The following is a 17,708-nucleotide window of genomic DNA, read 5'->3' as shown; positions in this document are numbered from 1 at the left end:
ACCCTCCTGATACGTCAGGCTTGTGAATTTCCCCTCCCAGGCTTCAATCCACTGTTCAATTATCAAATAAAAATGCTTGTATGTAGCCAGCCATAACAGTGTTGTATGTTGTTAATTTCTAAAAGGTTAGCAATTGTCAGATGCACATTTGTTTTCTCATCCTCATTTGTGATCTCACATCGACATTTTCCCATGCTTATTATTATATAATCATGCCAAAGATGTTGGTTTAGTTCATTCTTGTTGCGATTCATTTTCTTCCTTAAGTGTGGCTATCATTTTTTTTGTCTGCCAGCACACACTTATGCTAACCTTCATGAAGATTATTATACAGAGTAGCATATGGTATCTTCCGAAACTCTATTTTCTTATCTGTCCTTTTGTTTCTACTAATCTTTGCTGGTTCGTGGGTTTCTTCATGAAGTTTTTCTTTTTCCCCTGCCCCTTGAGGCTTCTTTGGGTGGAGCTTATTTTCATTTCCTGATATGGCCCTGTCGTGCAAGTACCTTTTGATGTAGTCATGGTGTATTATCCCATTTAATCAAGGTTTTAAATATCAGTTATCGGAGATTTATCGGACGATCAAAATCCATATCGGATAGCGGATATCGGGGATATATGAGGATAAGTAGTATTTATCGGAGTGACATTACCGGATGGTGATGTACATAATATAATATTCTAAAATATAATCTAACCGTACTTAATGAAATATAAACATACCATAATGTAAATAATTATCTTTAGCATCACTAACCAATGGTAGAAACTCGGGTAGGGTGGGGTTTAAAGTGCATTGAATAGATACCCGTTGCCCAAAATCAAAACTCAAACCAAAGGCCGATAATTCCGGATTTTGGGCCGACAATATCGGCCGATAACTCACTTTATCGCCGCATTATTGGCGATAAATATCTAAAAATGATAACCGATTTAGAATCGAATTTATCATAGTGGAAGGGCCCCAAAACCGATAAATCGCCAATAATATTGGTTTATCAGCCGATAATTAAAACATTGCATCTAATGGTTCAAAGTGCTTTTGCTATTTAATTTCAATAACTATCTGCCCCCCCCCCCCCCCCACACACACACACACACACACACACCCCCCCCCCTTTTCTCTCTCTCTTGTGGTATACATGTTTGTTAATAGGTTGACATTTGAAAGGGTTCAGTTTGATTATCTTGATACTGAGCTCATGCAGAACTTTCTTGTTTTTAGTTTCCTTTTCTTTTGACCCACCATCTATCTCTTTTCCTGTTACATTTACAAATTTTCTTGCTGTCAACAGATATACACATTCGTGAGCCACCTGGAGATATCCTAATATTCATGACCGGACAGGTGAGTGGTATGCTTGGATTTCTCTTGTTTTCTATGATTTTTTCTGTTTGTTGCCATCAGCTCAATTTTTCAGAAAATCTTCACCACTATCCAGGCTAGCTAGGCTCAAATTCTCTGAGTTGTTTTCCATGATAATATCAGATTGATATGAGAAAACTGATCAGTAGTGTGTAATCTATGTCTCGCTAATATTATCAAGAATGATTGGCTTTAGGATGATATAGAGAAAACTGTGTCGAAGTTGGAGGAAAGAATCCAACGCCTTGAGGAAGGTTCTGTTATGGATGCTCTAGTTCTTCCGCTTCATGGCTCTTTACCTCCTGAAATGCAGGTAAATATTTCTTCTTCTTGCATTACCATTTGAGAAGTTGGGAAGACTGATGACTGTAAACTGAAACCACTTTGTTCGAAACTTATTTGAAACACCAAGTAAAATCTAAAGCAGGATGTTCTGTTTTCTATGTGCTCAATTGAAGGTTTTTCCTCTAAAGCGTATTAGTATTTCTGCTCAATGAATATCTCTTTGAGACTTTCTGGCTTTAGAACTTAAATTATCAGTGAAGGATGATTTGTGAACTGAATGACTTTGGAACGACAACTGGAAATGGTTGTTGATGCCTGTAAATTGGGGAGCAAAAGGAGGAATCTGCCAGAGGATTGGGCCTCACATGCTGTAATAGCACCGTTATAAATAGCGGTAAATAGCCCCGCAATAGCGGAGTTAATAGTGTTAGCGGTCCCTTCCCGCTACGCTATCGCCCAATACCGGTGACATATTACGGAATGTGTTTTTCGTTTGCAAAAGAGGCCAATAGTGTACTATAACGGTAAATAGTGGGCGATTGCATGCGAAATCCACTTTTTGACTGCTATTTAAAAGCGGTTTGAGGTTTATTTTTCTAAAATTAAACCCGACTCTTGATCATTACATTCCATAGTCTCCTGTGATTTTCAGCATATTCCTGTCACCTCTCATAGCCTCTTGCACCTACCTTAGTACTTTCTCTCACCTCCACCGTGGGCTCCTCTTAGGACAACCCTTTTACCGCTCAGCTTTGCTTCTCAAATACGGTGACTCTGACTCTTCCAGTCGTCTTCTATATTACGTGATGGTTACATGTCTATTTCATGTTTAGGATCTCTTTAAATTATCAAATATGTACTTTTAATTTTTTTAGATTTTTTTTAATATTTTTTTAGTATTTATACATAACTAAATTAGACCGTTATTTGACTTTGCGCTTTTTACCGCTATTTTACCACAATAGCCCCAAATAGCCTTAGCGATGCCTCACCGTTACGCGACGTTATCCGCTATCGATAACATTGTGTAATAGTATGGTGAGGCAATTGCTTACTGAGGGGATGATTGCAAAAGGATGATAAGCCACACTTGCACTTGGACGTGGCCCAAGTCAACGTGGCCTAAGTCAACGAGGTAGTAGCAGGATATCTTCTACAATGGGAAAAAGCCTTATGGAGTAATGCGGAATGGAGTTAAAAGTGTAGGCGTCAAAAATTACCTATAGGTTCCCGTACGCAGCTCGAGACGGAGAAAATACGATAAACGTTATTATCCAAGTCAAGGAGGATTATCAGATGCTGTAGCGAAGCTAACAAGCGCATGAAGCGAGTTGGCAAAGCATACGAGTCAACGGGATGAGAAAATAACGAAGAAACGACTCGATCGGGAGTTATGCTTCACCCACAAAGAGCGAAGCGCCACTCGTGTCTTGCTCACTCCATGTGTATTTTGCCCATGGGAGATTGTAGATCTCTTCTCTAGCTTTACAACGCATTTTGGATCACTTCATTCCGAGATCGGACTGGAGAATTAGAGACAAAACAACGAAAATATGCCAACGACGTCACGCCCAAATAGGAGAGACACCAACAGTGTCTCACCTAATGGGCGAGACACCAGCGGTGTCTCTCGCCCAGTAAAGCTGTTTTCGCTCATTTTTTCAATAAGATTTTATCCCAGAACCTCCCCAACTGATTTGGGGCTATCTTTGAACGTGATAAAGTGGTTATAGTTGAAGATGAGATCAAATCATCCGTTCTTATCCGAAAATAGAATTTCTGAAGCCTATAGATACAGCCCTAAGGCCTCTATACACGGGAGATCGGGAATTCGGAGCTGTCAGCGAAGCCCTGTCATTTTGAACAGCAGAGGAGTACAAATTTCAAAGAGGAGTTCGACAGATCTGCAACCCTTCAGCACCTGTTATCTGCTTCCCTTGAGATCAAACTTTAATTTGATCTCGAGAAGAGTGTTTGTCTCATCTTGCTAACTCGTTCACTTCAATTTCTTATTTCCTTTGCGAGACAACGAAATCAATCGGATCTAATTCGCGGTGGTTCACGGATAAACCCCGGCACATGCAAAGATCTCACGTAAGCAGCGGGTGATAAACGTCCTCTGCATGTGTTTCTAGGGAATTGTTGATCTATTTCTTTTGTGTAAAGAAGTTATAAAAGACTCATCTTTTTTAAATCTGTAAAAGTCGATAAACGATTGTAATGGATTCCACTAAGAAATCAATTTCCGACGCAAACACGCTGACGACCACAGTAGGAGCCAACAGCTTCACTGTCGAGGCTATAGTGTCGCAACTATTGATCAAGATATTGATTGAAGCAGAGGTCGAATACGAGTTCGACCAGCAGAAGTTGGAGGAGTACGTCTCATCCTCCAGATCCTCCTCTCCTTGCAAGCGCAGAAAGACCTCTTCGTTGAAGAATGTTTGTTGGTCTTTGGATCTGAAGACAGAGCGTTGATTCTCGCCATATCGCCTCTCTGGCACCTAAGCAAGCCAGATCTGATGCTGAGAACAACTCATCAATCAAGGAGTTTCCCGTTGAAGGTGCGCCAATTCTGACGAAGAGGGCTCGTCGGAGGCGACGCCAACGTCTTGCCCGTCAGTTCGCCAAAGCTCTGGAGCAGGTGGATGGACTCCGCTATCAAGCGAACTTAGAATTTAGGAGGCGCTAAACGACTAAGCCACCACCGTAGCAAGCAATGGACGCCTCAACCAATAAGCAGGTCTGTGTCAAACAAGCTCGTTTGACTCTTGAGGAGTGCATCTAGAAGCGTCGTGCACTTCTTGCGCACACATAGATTCTCGTGCAGAAGACACAAGAGTTGTAGAAGGAAGATGCGGCCAAAGAATCGTTGAAATCTAAATAAGTCTGGGTGCCGAAGGCCAAAACAACACCGAAAACAGCACTGAAAACAAGCAAAACACCGCTACTTGGTGCGAAAGGTGTTTTGCACCTAATGGTGCGAATGTGTTTCGCACCTGGTGTGAAACACCGAGGGTGTTTAGCACCCGGTCTCAGCTCCGCACGTGTTTCTCAGCCTCCGACAGCCTCCGATCCCACTCCATCTGATCCTGTACCTCTGGTGAAGCCTTATGGCAGCGTGGACCTGTCCAAATTTAAAATGAAGATGGAGGATCGCTTTGGTCCTTTGCACGAGGATTGGAGCAAAGCTCCAGTTAAAGAACGTTTAGGTTCGGTAAACAAATCCCGAGTGACTCTTTAGGCTGGGAACCGTACGTGTCCTCCTAACAAGTTGAAGCTAACCCATATCACGAAAACACCCGTAACCGCCCGTTTAGGGTTGCGTGTCCAGGATCAGGAGCCCGTTGAGATTTCACACTCGCAAGGGGGTGAGTCTAAACGTACGACTCCTAAGAACGCTAACAAGGCGTTACATTCCCGGAAGGAGACATGTTCGTTACATGACAACGTCATACCTGGGGAATCAAGTTAATAGCTGATGGGTTGCTTCGGCCATAGCGTCGATGAGTTGTACTATCAGACTAGGGGTACAAGGAACTCTCGAAAGAGAAGTATCCCAAAATCGGACTCTCCTTGCCCGTGTGAAAAGTTAATCAAGACAGTATTATCGGCATGTAGCTGCCCTAGGATTGTTCTACGGAGGGTCTCGGTATTTGAATGTATCTCCACTGTAGCGTCCAAATCTAAATCAAGATGCTTCCGCAAAAGATCAATCGGTCAGGATAACGAACTCCCAGAAGTCACCATCAACATGGCCGATAAGAGAAAGTCAACACGACGTTCCAGTCCCGATCCCTTTCCAGGGGCATCCCAGCGTCTCACTTGGTTACGGTCAGATACTATCAGATCTAGGCCGAGCAGAGGACACTCAGACAATTAAGCGTCAGATGCTAACTCCGCAGTCGTTATGACAATATGGTATCCAGTACGAGAAGATCACGTGAAGCATTCATGATCAACACTAAGCAAATAGCTCAGTTGCTCCAAGAAGCTTTGGCAAAACAGAAAGAAGAATTCAAAGCTGAGATGGAGTTGACCATGCAGCGAATGAGGGAAGTACAAAACCAACAGATTCAAGCCTTATCAAACTAGATTGGTGAATCTAGCCGTCACAACGCTACTAATCAAGGATGTAGTGATTCAGACGTGGATGAAAATCCCAACGTTGATACCCCTCTTGTGGACCAAAATGCTGGGGGTGATCCCACTGATGGTAATAACGCTAGGGGTGGTCCAGTTGTTTCTCCTCGAAATCGTCCCAAGAAAAATACAAGTGAGGACGGGAAAATGAAAGACCTGGAGAGCAAGATCAACGCATTGATGTCTGCTCAAGAGGTAAAGAAGATCGGTATTTCGCGTCTCTATCCAAGAGAGTGAGAGTTGATCCCATATCCGATGAAGTTTAATCTAATCAACTTCACGTTGTTTGACGGGAGAGGCTCCCCCACTCAACATTTAATCTACTTCAAGTTTCACCTAGGTGTGATCTCTGGTAATGAACCCTTGATGGTTCGGTTATTCGTTAGCACCCTTCGCAGAGCTACCTTCGATTGGTACCGCCGTCTCAAGCCAGGAAGTATCAACAGTTGGGACGACATAAAGAGTATGTTTCTCACCAACTTCTTCGATGATGACACTGATGTGTCAATCGACACATTGTTTGATGAGAAGCAAAAAGACGGAGAAACGGTCAATAACTTCGTTAAACGTTTCCAAAATAAGGCAATGAATTGTCGAGACCCGATCACAGAGGAGTTCATTCTCCAAACTTGTCACAACCACATCTCTTTGGATGTGCTAGAAATCATGCGAACAACGCCGTCCAAAATTTGGAAAGATCTGAAAGTGCGCGGGGAAGCGTTGCCGAACGCTTCCTCAAAAGGAAGAAGGCTGAGAGAGGTCAAACGGTAGTGAATCGCCCTAAGCAGAACTTCGTCCCTCGTGGTAGAGGGAAGGCGCCATCAAAGACAGTGGACGCGAATCAGACATTCCAACTATAACCCCGACAATAAGCACAACCTTAAGCGCCGCAGTAGTCGTCGTCTCAATGACAACAGAGACATCAAAGGCAACAGAAGATCGCGGAACCAAAGTTCCCAAATGAGTATTCTTTTAAGGAAGACGAGGTTCCCGATATATTCAACTACCTTCTGGAAAACAACAAGATCAAGTTGCCTCCAATCACTGACTAGGAGGGAGCTAAGAAGACAAAAGATCCAAAATACTACGTATTTCATAGGGCGGTTCATCATCCCACCAAGACATGTTATGCGCTTAAAGACAAAATTCAGGCCCTGATTGACGTCAGGATCATCACTGCGAAGCAACCCAAGGAAAAGAAGATAGGTGCAAACGTAGTTACTATCAGCTTCGGGTCTGTTTCCCTAACATGATTTTTACCAGAATTCATGACGAAGGTGGAGACCAAGACCGTCAACGACGATCCTCACGGACAGCGCCAGAAGGAGCTAGTGCCACATACGGCCCCGAACAATGAAATTCTTTTGGTCCATCTATATCTGCTCGAAGACGAACAGTGGACGGGGTCCTCTTCTAAGAAGAAATACAAGTCCAAAGAAAAGTCTTGTTGCACCACCACAACAATTCCAGAGGAAAACGACGAAGGGATCCTTACCTTCCCGCTTTCCGATGATTGAACATGAAGCTTTTGTGACCAGCGAAGAACCGACCTTTATCACTAGAAGCGGGAACGAGTATCGATTCAATTATCTCAAGGTGATCGATCAATTGGCTGTGCAGGGGATGGTCACGACCACGCCAAAGTCTTTTGAAGAACCTCAGCAGCCATCAACCAATAAACAGATGAAGGTTGTGGCTAAATAAAAGGAACCCCAACACCAAGTGGTTCAAAACCCGAAGCAGTCTCGTTTCAATCGTCCGATTAGGAGAGATGAATCGGGAAGTTCGAACGTTCCGTACCGCTTCGATGTTATGGCTCAACTGGCTAACATCCCAACGAGGATAACTCTATATGAGTTACTACGTCTATCTAAAGACACCCGGGAGGCTTTGCAAGAAGCTCTGGCTGATTCTGATGTGTTTCTCACTCAGATCAGGCCAGCTCCCGAAGAGCCGGAGTCGTCAGTTCAGCACTGCAATCTCGTGGCCAAACAGTTCCCCTGTATAACCTTTACCAAAGAGGACATGCAAACGAGAAACTCAAAGCATGACAGACTATTGTATTTCACTAGATACATCGGTTCCAACGTTGTCAATCGGATTCAAGTCGATCCGAGTTCCGCTGTCAGCATTATGTCACTCCGATTGATGTATAATCTTAGAATTCCCACTAGCAAGTTGGCATTCACAAGCACTGTTATCTACGAATTTAACACCAGTAGGTCTAGGTCATTGGGTAAAATCCGGGTGAAGTGCCAACTCGGAGATTTAAGATCGGAGGTCATGTGCTATGTGATCAATGTAGAGACCTATTTTAACTTACTATTGGGTCGATCCTAGATTCATGATAATGTTGTAGTCCCTTTCACCCTCCATCAGTGTCTAAAATATATAGACGCTAATAACGAGGTCAAGACAGTGGTCGCGGATAAACAACCATTTAAGAGATTAAAAAACTACTTTACCGATTCTCTTCTTTATGGTGCTGAATCCGATGTTGAACCATCGGCCCAAAGCACGGACAACGGAGAAGAAGCTGACACCGAGGCTGGACTTAATTACAACAGAGGTTTTGTATTAAATGACATTGTATCATTTGTAATCAATCTTGACGGTGGAGAATCGTCAGATGGTAGTTGTAATTGATAACTTGCCGAAAGGAAAATAAATAACGATTTAGAGTATTCGTTTTGTCTTGATGATGTAATGCAAGGGCTGTATGATAACCCCGATATACATATGCCGCTTCGATCGTCTTGTATGACGACAAAGCGTAAAATGAGTTAATTTTTGGCAAAGGGGAGATATCATCACCATCAGATCCTTTCTCAAAGGAAGATAGTGACGATGAAAGACCCGGTCCTCACTTGTTCATATACAGTCAACAAGCGTGTAACTTCATGGAGAAATGGGGATACAACTTCGCACTCGAAGGTCTTTGTTTTCTTCGAGGTCCACGAGTTCCACCTCGTCCGGTCTACGTACCGAAAGGAAAACCCGATAACTATTATGACTATAAAAGGGGTCTAGGCTACGTCTCTTCATCCGATGACGAGTGTTGCTGGCAAGTCATCGACCGATTAGCGAATAAGTACGGATACTCATTCAATTCTTCAAGTTGGAACTCCGACATCAGCCTTGGAGAAATATTCAGAGGCCTAATGTCGAATATGGTCATGGTCGATCCTGTCACAATGGAGGAGGACGATCAATTACCAACTTAGGAAGATCCTTGGATCCATCACCTGAATATCCAATATGGTGATAGATTCGAACAAAGAGAACCTCCCACAAAAAACAAAGTGGTCTAGGTGAATATGGGTGACGAAGCGAATCCGAAACCTATATTCATCAACGATAGCCTTCCGTCAGACGAGAAGGAAGAGTTAATTGTCCTCATTAGGGAATACATATATTTTTCCCCCTGAAATTACGAGGATATGCCAGGACTTGACCCAAACGTGACGATGCATCACCTCAACATCAAATCGGATGCAAACCTGTTATGCAATAGCAAAGACGGTTTCGTCCGCAAATGATGAAAGCAATCGAGTCTGAAGTTAAAATGCTGATCGACTCGGGCTTTATCAGGAAAGAGCAACATTTCGACTGGCTAGCAAATATTGTACCGGTCCTTAAAAAAAGGAAAAAATCAGGATCTGCATCGACTTCAGATACCTGAACACCGTTTGCCCAAAGGATGATTTTCCTCTTCTGATCATAGATGTTATTATCGACAACACGTGTGGATTCGAAAGAATGGACGAGTTCTCGGGTTACAATCAAATCAAGATGTACCCGAACGACAAAAAACATATCATATTCAGGACACCCCTCGGTGTCTTCTGCTACACAGTTATGCTTTTTGGATTGAAGAATGCAGGAGCCACCTATCAACGAGCAATGTCAAAGATTTTCCAAGAACACCTCAGAAGACCGTTGAATGTTATGTTGATGACCGGGTCGTGAAAAGTCGTAACAAAGACGATCATATCAAAGATTTGAGGAAGATGTTTGATCTCATGCGGACTCACTAGTTAAAGATGAATTCCACTAAGTCTTTCCTAGGAATGTCCAGCGGTAAGTTCCTTAGATTCTTCGTCACCACTAAGGGTATCCACATTGATCCTGATAAAGTGAAGGCGATACACAAATTGCAACCCTCGTGTGGATTCTAGAGAATGTCCTTTATGGATGGATTTTCGGGTGATAATCAAATCAAGATGTACCCGGACGACGAAAAGCATACCGCGTTCAGAACGTCCCTTGGTGTTTTTTGCTACACAGTCATGTCTTTCGGCTTGAAGAACGCGGACGCTACATACCAGCGGGCAATGACGAAGATTTTTCAGGAACACATCCGAAAGACCGTCGAGTGCTATGTTGATGATTTGGTCGTGAAAATCCGCAGCAAAGACGACTACATTAAAGACTTGAAGACGATGTTCGATCTCATGCGGAGTCACTAATTAAATATGAACCCTACAAAGTCCTTCCTGGGAATGTCCAGCGATAAATTCATCGGATTCGTTGGCACCACTAAGGGTATCTACATCGATCCTGATAAAGTGAAGGCGATACATGAGTTACAACCCCAGAGAAACCTCAAAGAACTCAGAGGACTACAAGGACAATTGACATATATCTGCCGGTTCATCTCGAACCTATCCGAAAAATGCTAATCATTCTCCAAGCTCATGAAGAAGTGCGTGTCATTTATTTGGGACGACACCTGACAGAAGACCTTTAAAGATATCAAAGCATATATGACGAATCCTCTTGTCCTCGTTGCACGAAAGTTGGGTAAACTGTTCTTGATTTACGTCAAAGCGATGAACCACTTGTTAAGTGCTTTACTCGCACAAGACGATGACAACGGTCACGAACAGACAATGTATTATCTGAGTCGAACTTTGGTAGGCGCTGAATCTCGATATCCGATGATCGAGAATGAGTGCCTCACTTTGGTATTCGTAATTCAAAAAATACGATACCTGGTTGGACAGACGATCTACGTCATTTTCAATGCGAACCCAGTTCGGGTATTCATGACGCAAACGGTTTCAATGAATTGGCGATTAACGAGATGAGCCATATTCTTATCCCAATACGACCTGCACTTTAAGCAGCAGAAGTCGGTCAAAGGGCAAGCAATTTGTGATCTTCTAGCGGCTAACCTTGCGAAGGATATAGCCGAATTATATGAAGATTTATCGGATAAAACTCATGAAGTCAACACTACCTCTCATTAGCAGGTGTGATAATTATACTTCGACGGTGTTTCTCGAGCAACCAATGCGGCGAGCACTCCCGGAAGTTTGAAGATATCCTCAGGAGTTGGAGTTGTATTAGTTTCCCTAGAGAAAAATGTGCTGCCTCGAGCCTATTCACTCACCGAGCCGTGTAGCCGAATACAACGTGCTGCTCATTGCGCTCAGTTTCGCCAAAGAGCTGTAGGTCGAATATCTCGAAGCTTTTGGTGATTCTCAACGGATAGTCAACCAAATTCGAAAAGAGTATGAAGTCAGAACTCGTTTGAAGAATTCTTTATCGAGTATATTCCACGTCTTCAGAACGCATATGCAAATACACTGGTGGCACTAGCAGTATCTCTGGCGCAGCCTCCCGCCACAGAATAATGGGTCACTGTGAGAACTCACAAACTCTTCATACCAGACTGCGCTTTGAACATCAAAGAGGTGCACTCGGTCAGAACTGCGCTTTGAACATCAAAGAGGTGCACTCGGTCAGAATTGAACTCGAGTCTCGAGATTGGCGTTTTCCCATTATTGATTATGTCTTGCACGATATTTTACCAGAAGAGATAAAAGAAAAAGACTCGGTCCAACGAAGAGTACCGATATTCTATTATAATACGACGACCCAGATGCTGTATCATCGTGCATACGACGGTCTACTACTCCGATATCATTAAATTTTATGAAAAGTTCAGGATTCAAGACGTCTCGTCGACGGCATACAATCCCACGACGAACGGAGTAGCTGAAGCTTTCAACAAAACTATTATTAAGATTCTATCAAAGCTCGTCAGGACCAATAAACGAGACTAGGACGACAAACTCGACCAAACTCTCTGGACATATCGCACCACAGTCCGCACGCCTATCGGAGCGACTTCATACTCTAGTGTATGGATGTGAGGCTGTTCTTTCATTAGAAATCCAAATTTTATCCCTTCGCATTGCTCTCGCAACAGGGATGACGCAGGAACAACATCAGAAACGTCTCGAAGAACTTGAGATGTTAGATGAAAAGCGTTTAGAGGCTCAGCAATAAATTGAGTTTTACCAGGCTAGAATCTCCCGAGCTTTTGATAAAAAAATCCGACAAAGAAGCTTCAATGAAGGAGACTTGGTTCTTACCGTCCAGCGACCAATGATACTCAACTCTAAGAAGAAAGATAAATTTCAACCAAAATGGGAATGACCGTTTGTAATAGAGACAGTCTACTCAAACGGCGCATCTCGCTTAATCACCCAAGACGATGACAAGCTTATGATGCTAATAAATGAGAAGTTCCTGAAAAAGTACTATCCTTAGTACGTTCAGGATAACCTATTTAACGAGAAGTTCTTGGAAAATGTTATGCATGATATTCTTAAGGATAATCCGAGATCAGCTAATTATTCAAGATAAAGACCAGTCATCTGAATAATTCATTCTTAATCATAATAAAAATGATTAAGAACCTCCTATTGTGGCTATTTAATCATTTTCAAGATGATTAAAACCCTCCCACTGTGACTTTCTGAGCACTCTTTCGTTGAGATGTGATTCAGTGACCTCATTTGGTCAATCTTCCCTTACGAAACTCCCATGATGCACCTGTGGAGTGCTTGATTCACGGTCCTCCATCGCAAAGTCCCTTACTGATCAAATTAACTGATGCACGAAAGTTATTTCGGTTGAGTCCATCCAAATTCTCACTGTGTTTGTGCACTTAACACTCCCAATGTTAAAGTCCCAATACGGTACTCAAAAGTTTAAGCTGTTGATTTATAGCAATTAACAAACCCTTTTCATGTTAAGTCCCTGTCACTTGACGCTGAAAACCCAAACCGAGTGATTTGTACAAGTCAACATCCCTACTGTTATTTGTACCACACTCCCACTACTCGTTTGGTCAAACATTCCTATAGTTAAGATCAAAGACAAAATCTCCTCTCGATTCCTTCCATAAACGAGAGGTCCATTTTCAAAAAATGGATTTCTCTTTCGATAAACGAAAGGTCTTCACCCAGGTTGAACGATCAAACCTATGAAAGTTAGGGTCGTCTCAATAACCTCCACCTGGTCAAACCATTAAACGGTTAGGACCACAATCGACACTTCTTTTCGATAAAGGAAAGGCTTCCACTTTTTCCCTTTTGGTCAAACCTATAAAAGTTAGGAGCAAAGTCGGAGTTCTATCTCGATAAACGAGAAATTTTATTTTCAGAATTATAAAAGTTAGAGCTATCCAGATCTCTTTGATTTTTGGAGTGGAGATCCTACTCTTAGTTTCACCTTCCAAAATTCTCGAAGCATTTTGAGTTTCTTTTGCAGCAGGAGATAGAATATAAAATCATTCCTCTCCAGCATCATATTGATAAACAAGAAATTTATCTTCAGATCGGGTAACCAATCCTATAAAGTTAGGGTTATCCAGATCTTTTCGATTCTCAGAGTGAAAATACCACTCTAAGTTTGTTTTGCAGGAGATAAGATATAAAATTCTTTCTCTCCAGCACCGAGTTCGTCTTTGCCCTAAGAGAAGACACAATCTTCCTATAACCAGAATCTATGTCTCACATGTATGGGGGAATTTATCTCGATCTCTAAATAGAGATAAGTCTACGTCTAACACGCGTTGCAGTCTTTTATCACGAAAAAGATACCAGAATTCATGTCTGGGGAATTTATCTCGATCCCTAAGTAGAGATAAGTCTACGCTTAACACGCGTTGTGGTTAATCTTTTGTCGTGAAAAAGACACCAGAATTCATGTCTGGGGGAATTTATCTCGATCCCTAAATAGAGATAAGTCTACGCCTAACACGCGTTGTCGGTTAGTCTTTTATCACGAAAAAAATACCAGAGTTCATGTCTGGAGAAATTTATCTTGATCCTTAAATAGAGATAAGTTTACGTCTAACACGCGTTGTCGGTTAATCTTTTATTACGAAAAAAACACCAGGATTTTTTCCTGGGGGACATTATCTCGATCCCTAATCAGAGATAAGTCTGCATCTGACACATGCTGTCGGGTAGCGCATTCCTGTCAAAATAGCAAAGCTCACATATTCAACATCGTGACTAGTCGTTATAATAACACCAGAATCCATGCCTCACACGATGGGGGAATTTATCTCGATCCCTAAATAAAGATAAGTCTACGTCTAACACGTGTTGTCGGTTAATCTTTTGCCGTAAAAAAACATCAGAATTCATGTCTGGGAGAATTTATCTCGATCCTTAAATAGAGGTGAGTCTGCATCTAACACATGCTGCCGGGTAGCACATTCCCGTAAAAATGACAAAGCCCACGTATTCAACATCGTTGTAGGTTGTTATTAATAACATTGAAATTCATGCCTCACACGCATGGTGGACTTTATCTCGATTCCTAAATAGAGATCTACGCCTAACACGCGTTGTCGGGTGGTCCGTTCCTGTAAAAACGACAAAGTCTATGTATTCAAAATTATAGCACTAAGTCTAAGATGATTCATTCTCTTAGCACAACGTTACATGTGAAACGAGTTTAAATAATTCACATGCTATCCTGATTCAAACGAAAATTGGTAAAGACACATCAAATTCGTTGATGACTGAGGGTTTACCAAAAATTCTACGAGCATCCTGCGAAGGATAATTAAGTCTATGTATTCAAAATCATAACACCAAGTCTAAGAGGATTCATTCTCTTAGCACAACGTTACATGTGAAACGGGTTTAAATAATTCACATGCTAGCCCGATTCAAACGGAAATCGATAAAGTTCCATCAAATTCGTTGATGACTGAGGGTTTTTTAAAAATCCTACGAGCATCCTGTGAAGGATGATTAAGTCTATGTATTCAAAATCATAGCACCAAGTCTAAAAGAATTTACTCTTTTAGCACAATGTTACATACGGAACGGACTTAAAATAATCTGCATGCTAGCCCGATTCAAACGGTAATCGGTAAAGGCACACCAAATCCTTTGAAGGTTGAGGGTTTGCTAAAAATCCTATAAGTATTGTGATTGTTTGTTTCAGAGGAAATAAAAATCATAATAAAAGAAATATGCTAAACAAAAGACTTTGTTTTCATAATGAAGCCAATTCAAAAGGAGATACAAAAGTGGCGCTACCAGTCCAAATACATCTTACGGCCACGAATTTGAATTTCCAACATAGAGATCTCCTTCTCATCAGAGTCCTTGAGCTTAGTCTGTAACACGCAATTAGAAAAATTTTCAAGGAGTGGAACTCATCTCATGAATCTGCAAGATAGAGTCACTGCCTTATAAATTAGCGAGACGATTTTAATTGTTTTACACACGAGGGATAATGTACAATGTCACGTAAATAACGTGATGATATACCTCGCCTTATGGAGTGCAATATAGCATGAAATCGCCCTATTTACCTTAAGACGTGTGTTGGTCAAGCAAAACACGTCTTTCAAAGCGTTAATCCCCGCGAAGGAGGTCATTGGCTCTTCCCGAATCACTCGCAAAGAAGACAAACGAGGGTGCAATACACAGAATATCAAATTTATAAAAGCTATAAAAGCTCACCCACGTATGAAGAAGCTGTGGGAGCCTCCCTCTCAACATGCTGAGAGGTCGATCGACTCATGTGAAAGCGCGGTCCTCTCGGGGACATTGTTAATCTGCAATGAAAATCAACGAGTCAGGTATAATTATAAATTCAAGAACTTCAAAATTAAAAAGAAAAATTATGAACTTTAATCAAAATTCTACAAATAACACGGGATTTTACGGTTAGAGTCTAATTAAACCTATGGGATCCATACATACACACGACTTGTTCGATTTACATCCAAAACCCCTCACAATTAATTTTTAGCTGAAATACCCAAAATACCCTTCATGCTTAAAGCTCAATAGTAGCCATGAGCTCATCAAAATTTCGGCCATGGTTGAAAAGGGGAAACCATCACTCTCAATTTCATAGTTTGGCCATTATTTCCATCCTTCTCAAACTCAAAAATAAGCAAAATACATCATCATTCCTCATTCAAAATTTTGGCCATAGATGCAACCCAAGCCCCCAAAATTTCGGCCATCCCTCTTCACCCTCAACATTAAAATTTCAGTCACTTTTACAATAAACCCCCTTAAAATTCAACCATGGGCATGCAACCCAAACTCATTCAAAATTCGGCCATATTCAAAAAGCTCACCTCCAAGTTTCATTTTTTTCTTCAAGAACAAGAATAAGAGTTTAAATTACTCTCTTGAATCAATGAATCAAACCCATGATTCCTGAATCAAAATCAAACATACAAAATCAAAAACTATGGAGAAAAGCTTACCCAAATAGAAGCTTGAGCCCAAGTCTTGAACTCAAAGAGCCAACAAACTCTAGCTTTTGAGAGGATAAGAATTTCGGCCAAATAAAGGGGATGATTTCCGAAATTTTAGAGAGGTTGAGGGGTTTTAAAAGCCAAGAGTTTGAGGAGATGAAGAGTTCTTAAAAGAAGAATCATGGGTTTGAAAGAGTTGTAGAAGGGAAACAACTTGGGAAGAAGAGGGAGAGGGATACGGTTTTGGGGGAGGGTTATGAAAAAACCCTTGGACAATAAAGGTACTTCTCTTTCTCTCTCCCTAGGGCCGACCCACCCTCTCTCTCCTCTTTCAAAATTCTCTTTCCCCTCTCTTTTTTTCTCTCCTAGGTCGAGACACAAAAGGTGTCTCACACCTAGACTGAGACACAAGGGGTGTCTCAGACCTAGGCTGAGACACCACTCATGTCTCGCGCTTAGGGCGAGACACCACTCGTGTCTCGCCTACTAGGGGAAGTCCCGAGCATTTTTGACATGTGTTTTTGCCCTTTTCGTTGTATTTGAAGCCCATATTCACACTCCTATGAGTATATGAGTATAAACTGCATCTCCTTGAACCTCCGACGGGTACACGAGATTAAGCTGATTCCCGAAACTCTAGTTAACGTATGAGTATAAACTATGGTCAACGCGTAGTCATGAGTTAACACCAATCAACGCGTAGCCATGAGTCAAAGCAGGTCAATGTGTTGCGATATGAGTCAACGCCGATCAACGCGTAGCCATGAGTCAACGTCGGGCAACGCGTTGTGATATGAGTCAACATTAGTCAACGCGTAGTCATGAGTCAACGCCGGTCAACACGTAGCCATGAGTCGGTCAACGTGTAGCTATGAGTCAACGTCAGTCAACGCGTTGTGATGAAAGTCAATGTCGGTCAACGTGTTGCGATATGAGTCAACACCGGTCAACGCGTAGCCATGAGTTAACGACGATCAACACGTAGCCATGAGTCAACGCGCGTAGCCATGAGTCGGAGCCGGTCAACGCGTAGCCATGAGTCAACGTCGGTCAACACGTAGCCATGAGTCCACACAAGTCAACGTATCGATAATTTTCGCCGAAACAAGGCTCAGATCAATTCCAGGTCAAAGGATACTTCCGGGACTTCAATCGCAATTCAGATACGCGTCACCGACAAAGATAATCAGTTCAACGTCGATTCAAAGACACGAGGTACAATTAGAAACCAATACATCGGTTTCAGTTCAAGACTTCGACAACAGTCAGACGATAAACGCAGCACCGAAAGAATTTCAGCTATTCGCCAAAATACTGAATAGAATGAGAATTGAAGAAATCAAGAACTGAAGTTAGTTACAGATCCTTCTACGCTGA

At 42.0% G+C, this 17,708-nt stretch overlaps 1 protein-coding gene across 1 annotated transcript in view; it reads left to right on the top strand.

Moving 5' to 3' along the window:
- Positions 1-17,708, top strand: part of LOC109830541 (probable pre-mRNA-splicing factor ATP-dependent RNA helicase DEAH4) — a 58,179-nt gene that overhangs the window by 7,352 nt on the left and 33,119 nt on the right. The window contains 2 exon segments of the mRNA XM_020397823.1: positions 1,296-1,348; positions 1,563-1,679. Coding sequence (XP_020253412.1) covers positions 1,296-1,348; positions 1,563-1,679 — 170 coding nt within the window.

Source organism: Asparagus officinalis, chromosome 2 (genome assembly GCF_001876935.1).
Source record: "Asparagus officinalis chromosome 2, Aspof.V1, whole genome shotgun sequence".
Classification (NCBI taxonomy): domain Eukaryota; kingdom Viridiplantae; phylum Streptophyta; class Magnoliopsida; order Asparagales; family Asparagaceae; genus Asparagus; species Asparagus officinalis.
The sequence above is the reverse complement of the archived record's forward strand: the minus strand, read 5'-3'. Positions and strand labels throughout refer to the sequence as shown.